Source organism: Centrocercus urophasianus, unplaced genomic scaffold (assembly GCF_019232065.1).
Source record: "Centrocercus urophasianus isolate 14NV4802_14NV808 unplaced genomic scaffold, USGS_Curo_1.0 seq_21, whole genome shotgun sequence".
Taxonomy (NCBI): domain Eukaryota; kingdom Metazoa; phylum Chordata; class Aves; order Galliformes; family Phasianidae; genus Centrocercus; species Centrocercus urophasianus.
Window position 1 is genome coordinate 19928351 of NW_024884767.1, and position 13897 is coordinate 19942247.

The window sequence follows — 13897 nt, forward strand, 5'->3', positions numbered from 1 at the left end:
ATAGGAAGCTGTGAAAAGTATGTATCTATATGTACACACATACGTTTTCTCCTTCCACTTCTTTTCTCTCCTGAGTCTTTCCTAGGTAAAATTTTCTGCTTCAGGATCAAAAATTGATGTTTTTTTTTCATTGCGGTTTCTGACCACAAGACATGAAAGGCCTTCTATTATGAGATTATCTTTTCTGTGCAGACTGATGCTGTAATTCTGTGAGTAAATGAAAAATGTTGATCATGGACTCCTGTTTTCATATAATCTTATATGTGGCAGCTATCGGTGTAGATGTCTTTGGTACTTAAAATGAATATAAATTATACAATTTGGAATTCTGGTTTCTGTTCGCAGTGATGCAAACTTCCTGGGATAGCCGTGGATGGCTTCACAGTACTGGAAGACAGACAGGCATGTAAGATTAGTGACTTAGAAGAAATACTATGTTTGTCTTTGATCCAGGGGAGTTCAGGAGAGCGTCAGCCATGTGTTCTTTCTAATGCAGCATACTTTTTTTAATGCAGCATTTTAAAAAGATAGTTGAAACAAGGACTGTGTTCTGCTTCAGGCAGGTTGAAAGCACAGTTCTTTTTAAATAAGGTACCCTTTTGAATGCCGTTTTCTAGATTTTCCCAGTATTGGACTGTGTTAATGTGGTTTTCGTTTGTAACTAGGAATCATCCTGACCTATCTGATGTTTGTATTTACATCATTGGCTGTGATATAGGTTTCATCAGGTTTAGTATATTTATAATACACAAAGTTTAGTTGTTTGTTTGTTTTAAGCGAAAAGGGTGTTGTCCTCTTACAGACATTTCACGGTATTTTTTAAATAATCTGGAACAGTTATTCTATCAGTGTTACTGACTGATGAATTGATGAAGTGAGGAGGACTGCTCTATGTCTTGCATCATTTATTAAAAAATTCTCTCCTTTTCTCTGATTCTTTTTTTTTTTTTTCTGGTCAAGCAGAGTCAGTAGAACAGGTTGCCTGTAATTATGCCTACAATTATACTAATCAGGTCTCTAGTATCTCTATAGTATCTCTCTAGGCCACCTGTTTCATGTTTGACAGTAAAAAAAAATTTTCTTCTGTGTAAGTGAATAAATTTAATGTATTTTGATTTATGCTTTCTGCCTCTTGCCTTGTCACAGAGCTTTGCAAGAAGAGTTTTGCTCTGTCTTCACTCTGTGCCTTTGGGTATTTATGTACCTGAAGACCCTTTCTAAGAGATCCTTTCTTACCTTTGCAAGCTAAACAGCCTCAGCTCTCACGACCTTTTTTTATTGGAGACATGCTCCAGTCCCATCATCATCTTTGTGGTCCTATGCTGGATACTCTGCAGTATGTCTGCTCTTCTTCACCAGATGGCCTACAACTGGGCATAGCTCTCCAGCTATGGCCTCACTAGCTCTTAGTAGGGAGAAGATATCACCACCTTGTGACTACTGGCAGTACTTTAGGTAATGCAACTAAGAACATACAGCCACTGCTTATCCTCATCTGCCAAGCTACTCATCTTGCTGTGAAAGGCTATCAGGCTGTTCAAGCAGTTTTCCTTTTGTAAATCCATGCTGGGTACTCACAATCATTGTTCACATCTCTGGAAATGGCTTCAAAGACTAGATGGTCTGACACCTTTCCTAGAACTGAAGTGGGACTGATTGGTTTACCACATCTTCTTTCTTGAAGACTGGAGTTGCCATTTACTTTCTTACAGTTTCCTTCTTCAGTATCTCAAGGTTACCACAGCCATTCAATCGACAATAGAAACTGTTCTCACCAGCACTTGTAGTTTATAGCATCATCTCCCATAGATTTCTACATTTCCGGTTTTTCAAATGTTTATGCTCTGATTCTGATAGTTCTCCACCAGGATGGTGCCCTGGTCCATACTCTCCCCTCTATTCTTAGAGGTCTGAGATTCCTGGGTCTGGGGTCTTACCAGTAATGACGGAGGAGAGGGAGGAATTTAATGTTTCTGCCTCTTCTTTGTCTTTTTTATCTAGTTCACCTGCTACATCTAGCTGTGACCTACGTTTATCCTAGCTTTCCCACTGCTGCTGAATTACTTTCTTCTTGACTTCACAGGAGTAAAATCCAAGTGACCATTGGCATTTCTAACTTCATTCTGGTGCAGTCAGTCACTGTCTATATATTCTTCCCAGGTCACCTGACCCTGCTTCCACCTCTTGTACACTTCACAAGTGGCTTGACTTGCACATATAAAATTCACCTTAATGCTTAAATGTAATGACACTCCTGAAGACTTGTACTGAAGACATGCATTTTCTAGACAAAACAGATATTCAAGAGGGAATTAAATTTGTTACCAGAGCTTGAAAACCTTCTTTTATGTTGTTTTTACGCAAGGTTGATAGGTCTTCCGAAATGCCCCCACTAGTAGACAGAGTGACTGCAGCTTTGTAATCTCCCAGGAACAGATAAACCAGAATCACAGTGCACTGTTGCTTTCCATGAAGCTTGTCATGCTTATTTTTTAACAAAGTCCATGTTAACTTAAAGGAATACGTATTGTTTGAGGCATTTTCCCTAGTGGTCAGTAATGGGTCCTGATTTTCATCAGTGTTCCATCTGAACATGAGGAAAAACTTCTTTACTGGAAGGGTTGCAGAGCACTGGAAGAAGTAACCCAAAGAGCCTTGTTCTGTGGAGATATTCAAAACTCACTTGGATGCTTTCCTATATGACCTACTTCAGGGAACCTGCCTCAGCAGAGGGTTGAAGTTGGTGATCTCCAGAAGTCCCTTTCATCCCCTATGTTTCTGTCAATTTTGTCCCATAATACAATGTAAACTAAGATCTATTTATCACTGCTTCGGTTGCATCTTCTTATTGTAGTTCCAGTTCATTTTTTTGCTGATATTCTGCATTCCCTAGAGAATTTTTTTATTAGCACATTTAATTACACTATGGAATTCATTTTGGTTGGTCTTTATATCTGAATTATCTCTTCCTGAAGACTTAACCACGTACAAAATATCAGTGTTCTTGAGGATTTACATTCAGTTGTTTGTAAATGTACCTTGCACAGACTGACAAGTACTGTGTTTCCTATAAGCTAGTTCTACACAAGCTGGGGTGTGTTGGAGGCATAAGACTTTCCGTACTATGATTGTTAGCTAGAGCAAGCTTTTGCTTCCAGACAGTTAACCAAATGCAGAGGTGGAATTCAGAAGTCTTGTAGCAGCTTGCAATATGTGTAATTAAGCAGAAATTAAGGAGTATGTGGAAGCTGAACTCTCTAAAATTAACAGTGATGATAAGGCATTGTGGGTAGTGACACTGATGCAATTCTCTTTCCTGACAACAGAGTTCCAGAAGCAGGAAGGCATGAAGACCCATCAGAAAAACATGCAGCTTTATGACACACCCTATGAACCAGAAGGTAGTGGTGTGGAATCCGATTCTGAAAGTGTGGTGAGTCAACGTTTACGAGAAAGCAAATTGCCACAGGATGATGACAGGCCTGCAGATGAGTATGATCAGCCGTGGGAGTGGAATAAAGTCACCATCCCAGCTCTGGCAGGTAGGATTCTTAGATTCTGGCCAGAAAATTCTCTCTCACAGTATTTGTTTTTCCCTTTGGGAGAATTAGAATATTTTGTTCTTTTGGGATCAGAGAGAGGGGAGAAATCTCTGAAAAACAAATATGCATAGTCCAAAATCTTCAGAAATGTGCAACATTGCACTTTCCTATTCGGTGCTTCAGCTATTGTGAATTATCTCAGCACTTACTTAATGTTAATAAACATCTCATTTCTCCCACCTCTTAGTCTCACCCCTATTTTAATGAATGTCATGCAGATAGTGTTTATTGTTAGGTGGATCTATGATGAGAGAGTGGCTTTGCAATGTCCTTAAACTGTGGGCCAATTCTTAAAGGGGTGAGACAAAAAGCCATGTAATGTGCCTGCAATAACATTCTTCTCCTTACCAATGTTTTTTGATAGCTGTCATTTTCAATTTAATCACTCATCATTTCTCTGGATTTGTAGAACTTGTTTTCAGATTAATCCTTCTGAATTGCAGAACTTCTCAGTCATAGAGATCGTGCAGAAAATGAATTGCTCTCTCTGCAAATGTCTGTGCTTGTTGTTGGTTATGTTCTCCTTTCTCCCTTCTTTTGCTTTGCAGAAAAAGCAGAAGGGGCTTCATTCACTGGTGTGATTCTAAAGGCCAAAACCTTTTTCATTGGTAGAATCTCTGTGTTTGCAGTGAGAAGGAAGGGCAGTAGATATCTGCCTTAGGTTTAGCCTTCAACACATTGTAATGTGGCATTCCTGTTACCTAGTTCGAAATGCTATAACCTAGATTGCTATACTACAAGATGAGTGGAAGTACTTCCAGGCTGTTGGACTACCAAAGGGTAGTGACTGATACTCTTCCTGGACTCTGCATAAATGTGATTTTATAGAGGACCAATTCTAGAACCCTCCCTTTTTGATGTCTTTATCTGTAATCTAGTCGAGGGGAGGAAGTGCACATCATCAAGTTTGGAATTGCTTCAAATGAGAAGGGTACAGAGCTGTCATTCAGGGGAATAAAACAGGCTGGAGAAATGGACTGACAATAAGCTTGTGAAATCCAATTAGAACAAACTTAAAAATCTGCATCTGGAGCAGACTAACCCCCTTCAGTGATACAAAGTAAGGACTGTCTGGCTTCCCATTTTACAGCTTTACTGGAAATGGGCTGGGAATCCTGGGGAAAGTGAGGTAAACATGGCTAGTAGTGTTCCCCTAGTCATGATGAAGGAAAGCAGCATCTTCACTTGTGTTAGCAGGAGTTTAGTCAGTAGCCCTTCAGTTGACATTTCTTGGACAATGTATGGAATGTTAAAATAACAGAATCATAACATTGTTCAGGTTGTGAAAGAGCTTAAAGACATCCAAATGGTTTTTAAACACATCCAGGGATGGTGACTCACCCGCCTCCCTGGGGAGCCTCTTCCAGTGCTTAACAACCCTTTCTGTAAAGAAGTGTTTCCTGATATCCAGCTAAACCTCCCCTGGCACAACTTGAGGCCATTTCCCCTCATCCTGTCACCAGTGAGAAGAGACCAACTCTGTTCTCTCTGTATGCACCTTTCAGATATTGGAAGAGAGCAATAAGGTCTCCCCTCAGCTGCCTTTTCCTCAGACTAAACAGCCCAGTTCCCTCAGTCTCTCCTCATAGGGCATATTCTCCAAGCCCTTTACAAGCCTTGTTGTCCTTCTTTGGACCTGCTCCAGCACCTCCATTTCCTTTCTGTACTGAGGTGCCCAAAGCTGAACACAGTACTTGAGATGAGGCCTCACCAGTGCTGAGTACAGAGGCAGGATGACTTCCCTAGTCCTGCTCACCACACCATTCCTGATACAAGCCAGGATGACATTGTCCTTCTTGGTCACCTGGACACGCTGCTGATTTATATTCAGCTGACTGTCCATCAGTACACCGATGTCCCTTTCCACCAGCCACTCCTCCCCAAGCCTGTAGGGTTGCCTGGGGTTGTTGTGACCAAAATGCAGAATCCAACACTTGGCCCTATTGAAACTCATGCAGTTTACCTTGGCCCATTGATCCAGTCTATCCAGGTCCCTGTGTAGTACCTTTCTCCCCTCCAGCGTTCCCTCCCAACTTGGTGTCATCTGAAGGCTTACTGAAGGTGCACTCAATCCCCTCATCGAGATCATTAATAAAGATGTTAAATAGAAGTGGCCCCATTACCAAGCCCTGGGGGACACCACTCGTGACCGGCCGCCAACTGGATTTAACTCTATTGACTACAACTCTTTGGGCCCAGCAGTCCAGCCAGAGTTTCACCCAGCAGAGCATATGCCCATCCAAACCATGAGCAGTCAGCTATGCTGTGTCTACTATTTTGATGCCAGGGAGATGTTGATAAGTGTTGATTTCAGCAGAGAGACACCAAAATGGCAGGAAACTGCAGCACGTGACCAGTGAGGAGATGCTGAGGACTGGTCTTAGCCTGCAGAAGAGAAAACTTTGGAGAGCTCAAATAAGTAGTTTTTCAGTGTATCCGAGGAAGTCATTAAGAAGAGTGAGAAGCTCTTCACAGATGAGCAGATGTGTGATGAGAAGGTTAGAGATAACAAGCATAAGTTCAATAAGGCAAGGTTCTGACTTGATATACAGAAGAAGTTTTCTCCTCTTTGAGGACAGCCAAGCATTGGAGCTGATTGCCTAAGGAGATTTTGTGGTCTTCATCTTCAGATGTTTTTATCCTATGTGAATGGATGGCTATATAAAGTTCGGAATTACCTGATCACATAGCGGACCCTGCCAAATTGGACTACGCAGCTCCAAAGGCGTCTTTGTACCTGAATTAATCCCTGATATTGCAGATCTGTGTACCGTAATATTACCACACTGCATAAATGGGGAGTTACTTGTCTCCACAGATCTACAGGGCTAGTGTTGTATACAGCCTGTTGTGATACTACTCTGCTTGGGTGTTTCTAACCTGATTGCCTGATAAGTAGGTGCAGGTGAATGGCACAAGTGCATTTCTTTTGTAGCACAATATAATAAAGCAGTGAAGATGTGATGTGTGAGGTGATTTTATTCCTCTGCTTCGTTTATTTCTATGTCTTTATGTTGCAGTTGGTGTTACATTTTTCCAAACCAAGCTGATGTCTGTGAAACCTATAATGAAAAAAGGAGCTGGGAGCAAAAGACCCAGGTGAACCTGAAGCAGTTGCTTAAAAATAAGCTTCTTGCTAGAGTCCTACAGAAGAGAGAAGTAGGATAGAGAAAACTGATTTCTACTTTCTAGCAGCGTGGTGTGCTTCAGCATGTCAAACAAATAATCTTGTGGGATTCCATACTCAGTCACTTTACCTTAAGTATATGCTAATAGTTGTTCAGAACCTGGATGTAAGCCACCATCCAGTTGTGCTGCATGCTGTGCAGTACAGTCTCTTTCCCTACGTTGCATGAACTCTTAACTAAATTCTTAACCTGTTTGTATGGCTTCAAATAGAATGTACAGCTCTGGTCCTGAGCCCTGCTGTGTTGGCAGCAGGCTTCAGTTCAGGCTTGCCTGAACTGACTCATCCCCTTTGTTAGGCCAGTTAAAATGTTTACAAGAATTGTGCTGGGAGACTTGTCTGTCTGTGAGATCCTGGCTACAATTTGAGATATCTGTTGTGTGTCAGGATAGGTTGGTCAGTTTGACCATATTCTGAGGAGATAGATATCACTGGGTTTCCAGGACTACAGCAGCAGATTCTGAAAGTCAGTCCTGCATATGTGTGTAAATCCTTTCTTTGTTCTGACCTATTGCAGCCTTTTCATGGCCTACGTATCGCTGCCCAACTTACTTAGAGCCTTCTGGTTTCCTTATGATGGCAGCAAAGCTGTCAGTGGCTGCAGCAGATGTACAGCATCAGTCTCCTGATTCAATAACCTTACTACACTGTAGCATGGTCTCTAGTAACTCTGTTGCAGAGGTAGAGTATCTGCTGCTTGGAAGGATCTACAGGCTGCCTGCAAGGGCTGTGCAGTGCCATAGGCAGTGGATTTGCAGTAGATCTTCAGCTGCTCTGCACAGTTTCCCAGACAATTTACTTGATTCCAGAGAGGATTTCCTGTCTTCTCCTCTCTGTTGCTATGTCTGCATCTTGCACGCTGGTGTGTTTTTTTTTTTTCATCCCAGCCTTTGTAGACCTCTGGGCTAGCATGGGTGTCATGAGAAAGTCTGCAGGGACAACAGATTGCTGTTGAAGAGCTCCTGCAAAGAAACTGAACAGTTACTTTTGGCTGGATGTGTTATCTGAGAGACGTCCAAGTTTTTGCCATTCTGTCTAGTATTGGTTTGGCTGGAGGCGTAGCCAGCCACTCTTACCACTTGGGACTAGAGCTACTTTTGAGCAAAGAATGTTTTATTTGAATAAAGACCTTGAATAGTAAAAGGATGTTGGAGAGAAACACATGCTTGTGTATGTGACACTTAAATGCTTAAATGCAGAATTCTTTGAAGCTGTTTAACTGCAGCTTCTTTCTGAAGCATAGTTTAGTATAGTTTTAGCCTTGTGAACTGAGCTTTTCCTTATGTATAAGGAAAATATATAAAGTATATATATATACTTATATATATATAAGTATTTTTGATAATTTTCCAATGACTAAGAATAATATCAGTCAGTGATCTTCCAGCACAAGGGTAGTAATTGTGTGTACCCAGAGGTCATTTTTCTTTCAATGTATGTACAATAGCTAAGACAGAAACTTCATTGTTTAGCAACATTGAGATACAAGCTAAATATTTACTGTACAACTCTGTGGGGCCAGGGCACATCTGTCTGCAGTGAGATCACACCTCATAAATTTCTCAATTAGTAATACAGCAGACACAGAAGGGAGATTACTGGCTTCAAAAGTTATTGTCCCAAGACCTGTGTGCACATGGAAATCTTAGGCCTTACTCTTCATGTATTGTGCATATCATATGAAAATGTTGAGTTTTAATTAAATTCAGAGGATAAATGTATTAGTTTCTATTGCATTTCTTATTTTGCACTACTTGGCATTTGTGAAGTCGCTTAGTCCTGTAATCGTTTTTGTGACCAACTTTTTTGATCTTTAATGAGTGAATTCTGAAACAGTCTTTCTTGAGTGTTGATTTTAAAAAGACCTTAGCATTGTCAATTCTTTCTTCATTGTGTACTTCTTAATTTGCATATATGTGAATGTAAATTAACAAGGCACAATCTATAGATATTATTACATTTTCTGATTTGCCTGTGTGTAAATATTCTTCTAAAGCATTATGTAGTAAACGTTAATGAAAGCATACTAAGTTAAAACATTGCTGTACAAAATTAACAGATTAAGAAGAAATTTAATTAAAAAGTGTTATGGTATGGTTGGATTCCCTATGGGCTCATCAACATGCAGAGTTCTGTTTTACAGTGCTAGGAAAATAAGCTTTTAGATGAATAAGATTTCTGAAATGGGGTGTGTCATTCATTATAGCTCACTATGTCTTAGGCACCTGGTTATTTGTTACAAAGCAGTGTATCAGGACTGTCTGCAGGCTGCTTCATAACCCGTTCTTTTTGTTCTTACTCTAATTCCTTGGATTTATAAATATTTAAAATAAGAAGAGATCCAACTCCTAAGTTTGAAACAATGAAATGTTTGCACTGGAGAAGTACTGACCCTATGATGAGGTGTGTGAATTACTTTTCTGCATACCGTGGTTCTGTAATGTAGCTAGCTAAACAGGCTGGATGGGTTTTGCTCAATTTTGAACTCAGGTGGATTTCTCTGAATAGCACATTGGCCTAATGGTATTAGAAATTCTTGCAAGGAGCAAGTCTGACTTCATAGAGCAGTAAAGGTTGTGAACCTGCAGGCAGCTCCTGCTAAAACCTTCCTTTGTTGAGAGGTTTATTTGCAGGGAACAGCATGCATTTGTGATGTGAAGTGCAGACACAATGAGCTTTACGCAGCAAACATTTTTGATTTGTTAGGTGATGGATTTAGGAAAGAAGCCAAAATGGCAAGAAACAGTAGAATTACCATGAAGTCAACTACTCATGCAAGCCTTTTTAGGAAGACGTTTGTACATCTGGCATGACTTCAAGATTTGTTGCTGAAGCATGGAGAGAAGCTGTCTGTCTCCAGCCTGGAGTCTGAGATGTGCCAAACTAAAGGTGTGCGCAGGCTGTGATGGCTGAGCAGCACCGGCTGAGTGCTGCAGCTGTTATGTGCAGAGCTGAAAGATGTGGCTATATGGAATGGAGTGCAGCATTTTGGCTGTCTGCAGCTTGAGTGCTTTCACAAAAAGGTGTGGTTTTATTTCATTGGAGGCAGTACAGAGAAGAAAATAGGAAGGAAATAATGGCTTCAGCTGAAATGTGTTTTTCAAGGCCTTTATTAGGTGTGGGGCCTCTCTTGTTAGACCTCCTGTTGAGCTAGCAAACTAGTTTGCCCAGAAGAGCTGAGTATGGCAAAATCACAGGGACAGAGTAACTTTCTGGAAAGTAAGTCTGTCTGAAAAAGGAGATAGAAACACCAGAGAGGTGGTTTGGTAACTTCAGTCTGACATGGGTTACTCCTTGGGTGTGAGGGAAAACAGGCTTTCCGTATTGCTGTGGGCAGAACAGACCTCTGGGAAAAGGAAATGCACACAAGGTCTGTAGAGCCTATCTCAGAATCGCTTAGTAAAATATGTGGCCCTCTGATATGAAGCAGGCCATCTGGTAGTAGTTTTCACCACGAAGCACTGATCACAGAGCTCTTGATGGAGGATCTTCAAATTCCAAGCTTAGCCAAATGTGCTGGATGCAACTGTTACTGCCAGGGACCCTGGTCAACACGGACCAGGACAGCTCTGCCACACCAACTCCAGAAGGATGAGCCACCAGCTAAAGGCAGGAGAAGAGAACACATGAGGATGGTGTGCAAAGGCTGGGATGCAGTCAGTTCCATAGCTGATGTCCACATAAACACAAATACTAGTGCAGTAACTAACTTTTCACTCCTAGCTGCATGGAGTTTAACATATGAAACTATATTTGCTGCAACTTACATGGAGAGTGGATTTACAGTGCCTAAAAATTCATCTGATAAGACCATTGTATGGGTTGGTGCTGAACTGAGTTATCGCACTTGCCAGTTTTGTCTGCCAGGATATATTCCCTTAGACTGCTTCTTCCCACCAATTTAGTTCACAAAAAAGAAATAGGGCATGAGTCCAGAGACTGTCTGTGAGCTTTTCAGACAAAAGCATTCAAAACATTTGAAATTTAACTTTGTCTGTGCTATTTTTGCCTAACGAGTCCTATTTTTAACTATCATAATGTTTTAAAGATTCTGCTGCTACTGTTAGGAACTGAATTTCATGTTTGTTTTATGAACTGATTTCTGGCATCTGGAAGATGTTGCTCAATCAGTAGCTGATAACATGAAGATCACCTACTTTCACAGAGTTCCCATATTACAGTACCCAGGTGTTTCTTGAAGTTGAAACAATGTGCTGTTCTTGTGTCACTTGCAAATATACACAATGCAGTATTTCTCCTTGTTATGCTAGTCAGCTCTCAGTAAGGTTAAATGTGAATGTACATTTCAAAATGTAACTGTATTTCTGCCTGTGTAGTTCGGCATTTGAGTTACTGCATCTGTCCAATTTTGATAATGTTTAGTGCCTAATTTCTCAAAAAAGAGGGGCAATTTGAAAGTGTGCCCAAGACATGTGGAAAGCATATAAAAATAACCGAAGCAAAACCCTCCACAAGATTTTTCCATGTCCAACACATATCTATTCTGTATGAATTGTATTATTGAAGATTACAGCTTTTTCCTATTGTCCAATTGCTTTAAAGCAGTAAGTACTAGCAGACACATGCCTAGCTGTCTGTGTGTTACAAGCTGAGACCTAAATGCACATGATCTGCAACATGCTGTGATAGTGATTCTCTGTAATTGTCCTTGCAATATTTTCATTTTCTCTAATGCTGCTGTTGAAATTCACATAAAAGCTGTTTAAAAGCTGTTCTGTGTGCACTGTGATATTTGCCTGCAGATACAGTGAGGTTTGTTCAACCTGTTCTCCCCTAGATGATTTTTAGGAACAATAATCTATCTACAGCCAGTTGTTTTACAATGAAGAAAGAAACCCCAGAAGGCAGTGTGTGTCTAGAAAGTGTAGATAGCTCCTTTCGCTGCTTCTGTCAGAATTTGATCCTTGAATTCTTTGAAGTTATAGATATGTAAAATCTCTAAGTGTGTCAATTTTTTTAATGGGAATGAGGCTGCAGGCCTCGTTCATACGTGCTTTGATAAATAACCATATTGCTTTTCCTGACATAATACAGTTTGTAAGAGAAACATTACAAATGCAATTTTTCCTTTTCAGCATTTCATGCCCTAGTATTTGAGTGAAAAAAAACCTTGTGGCAGTGTTGTAAAAGAAAACACTTTAAACTGTTTGCTACTTGCTAGCACTTCTGATGCATGTAGATGGGTGTCACCAGTCTGAAATTGCACCAGAATCACTGTGTGGATGATTTCATGTAAGCTGAGGCAAGCTGAGTTTGTGATGTTCTCACTTGCCTATTGTTCTATAGCAGCTGAGTGAAAGCCTGTGTTCATTACTGCAAGGAGTATTTCCTCAGCATCATCTACTGAGGAAGACAAGACCAGGTGTTAACATAAGCACTGACAATTTTAACAGGATTTAGAAGTGTGTGGATTTTTAGGTCTGTAATTTGCATTGTTACAAACATTTCTGGATGATAAATATAACTTTGAAGGCAAACCATTTTAATGTTAATGGATGCATGCTTATTCTCCTTGGGAAGTGTGAAACTTCCCTAAATACAGCCATGTTGCTTCTTGTTAAACTTGCCTAGAGAAGTAACTTTTGTATATCTTGCAGCCCAATTTAATGGAAGTGAGAAACGGCAAGCATCTCCTTCTTCTTCAAATGACCAACGCAGGCAGTTAAGAGCACCTGGAAGAGGCTTTAAACCCATCAAACATGGCAGTCCAGAATTTTGTGGGATTTTAGGAGAAAGAATAGATCCAACTGTTCCACTGGAAAAGCAGATGTAAGTAACACCAGTAATTGCTCTCCAGCAATTTGTTTCCTGCTCACAGTAGCAGCAGATATCCTAGATCCCACTACATCTCCACTTCTTCTGCATCCCCTCTGTTAGTGCACTCAGAACCGTTGTTAATTCTTTAAGGTGTAAACTAACTTCTATGGAAAACAATATAAAGTTAAATAGGAATCTTTCAGGAACAGTCAATTTCATCTTGTAAGTTGTGTGCAGTTATTCTACTTATTGTGTGGCGTTAAGAAAAGCAAGTACCTTTCATGTACATCCAAATTGTGCTTTAAAGCTGTGTAAATTCTTGTGTTTTTATGACTGCATATTGTGTTTCTAGTAGCTCAGGACATGCCTTGCATTTGGCTACAATGCTGCTGTAGGGAGAATTTTGATGATAAGTGACAACGCTTAAATAAAAGAGACTATTTCTGCTCTGTGGTGTCAGATCTGAGGGTGGTATGTAGAAGCAGCCTTGTCAGCTCCAAATTCAAGTTCTGGGAGAATTTCATGGAGTTAATCAATCTATTATCTGCAAGGATGGCCTCTGTCCTGCATCATTACTGTTCCTCAGTTTATTCAGACAGACTGGTGGGCGTGAAGGAGTGACCCAAAAGTGTAGCCCTAGGAAAGGAGCCCGAAACTCCTCATAAATGAAGATTGTGGATTGTGGAGTGATTTACACAGATTATGCTGATATTTGTGAGCAGCGAGTTTTCCTACAGGTTCAAAGGGTAAAGCTAGAGATGTGTGTTTTTAATCCCTTAAGGAGTCCCACTCTAGACAGTGTTGTGATAGACACAGAAGTTTTTTTTCAAGTGAAAAAGAGGACGTGCCTGAATGGTAGTGGTAGTGGCAAGATGAGCACTGAGTCCTTTTTGCACTTCCAATTCCTCAGATGGAAAGAATCTCCTTTGTCAATTGAGTCTGAACAATGGTGATTCCAACAGTTCCTTTTCCTTTGATATACTATTTTTACATGCATTACATGATATTAGCATTTGGAACCTTCAGCTTGAAACAGTGAATATTATAATCCACCTCATATCATTTTCCACCCAGCCAGCCTCAGCCTTTGAGGCACCTGCCTATCAACAAAGGGTAGAATTACCTAGAACAGAAGAAATAGTAATCACTATTGTGAAATCACTTGTTTACAGTACAGAAAAATTACTGATGACTACAAACTTGGCTGTAAAACTTAGTTCTCAAACTGGAATTGTTTCGGTCCACAGTAACACATAAAATAAACTTAAAACATTGTGAAAAGTTGAAATCTTAGTTAACTTTAGACTCGGAAATAGGTTATTATAGCAGA

The 13897-nt window shown here is 40.3% G+C and overlaps 1 protein-coding gene across 1 annotated transcript in view; it reads left to right on the forward strand.

The window, feature by feature from the left end:
* Positions 1 to 13897, forward strand: part of SHB (SH2 domain containing adaptor protein B) — a gene marked incomplete at its 5' end in the record, with an annotated part of 71911 nt that overhangs the window by 36023 nt on the left and 21991 nt on the right. The window contains 2 exons of the mRNA XM_042822769.1: positions 3327 to 3542; positions 12408 to 12579. Coding sequence (XP_042678703.1) covers positions 3327 to 3542; positions 12408 to 12579 — 388 coding nt within the window. The remainder of the gene's footprint in view (positions 1 to 3326; positions 3543 to 12407; positions 12580 to 13897) is intronic.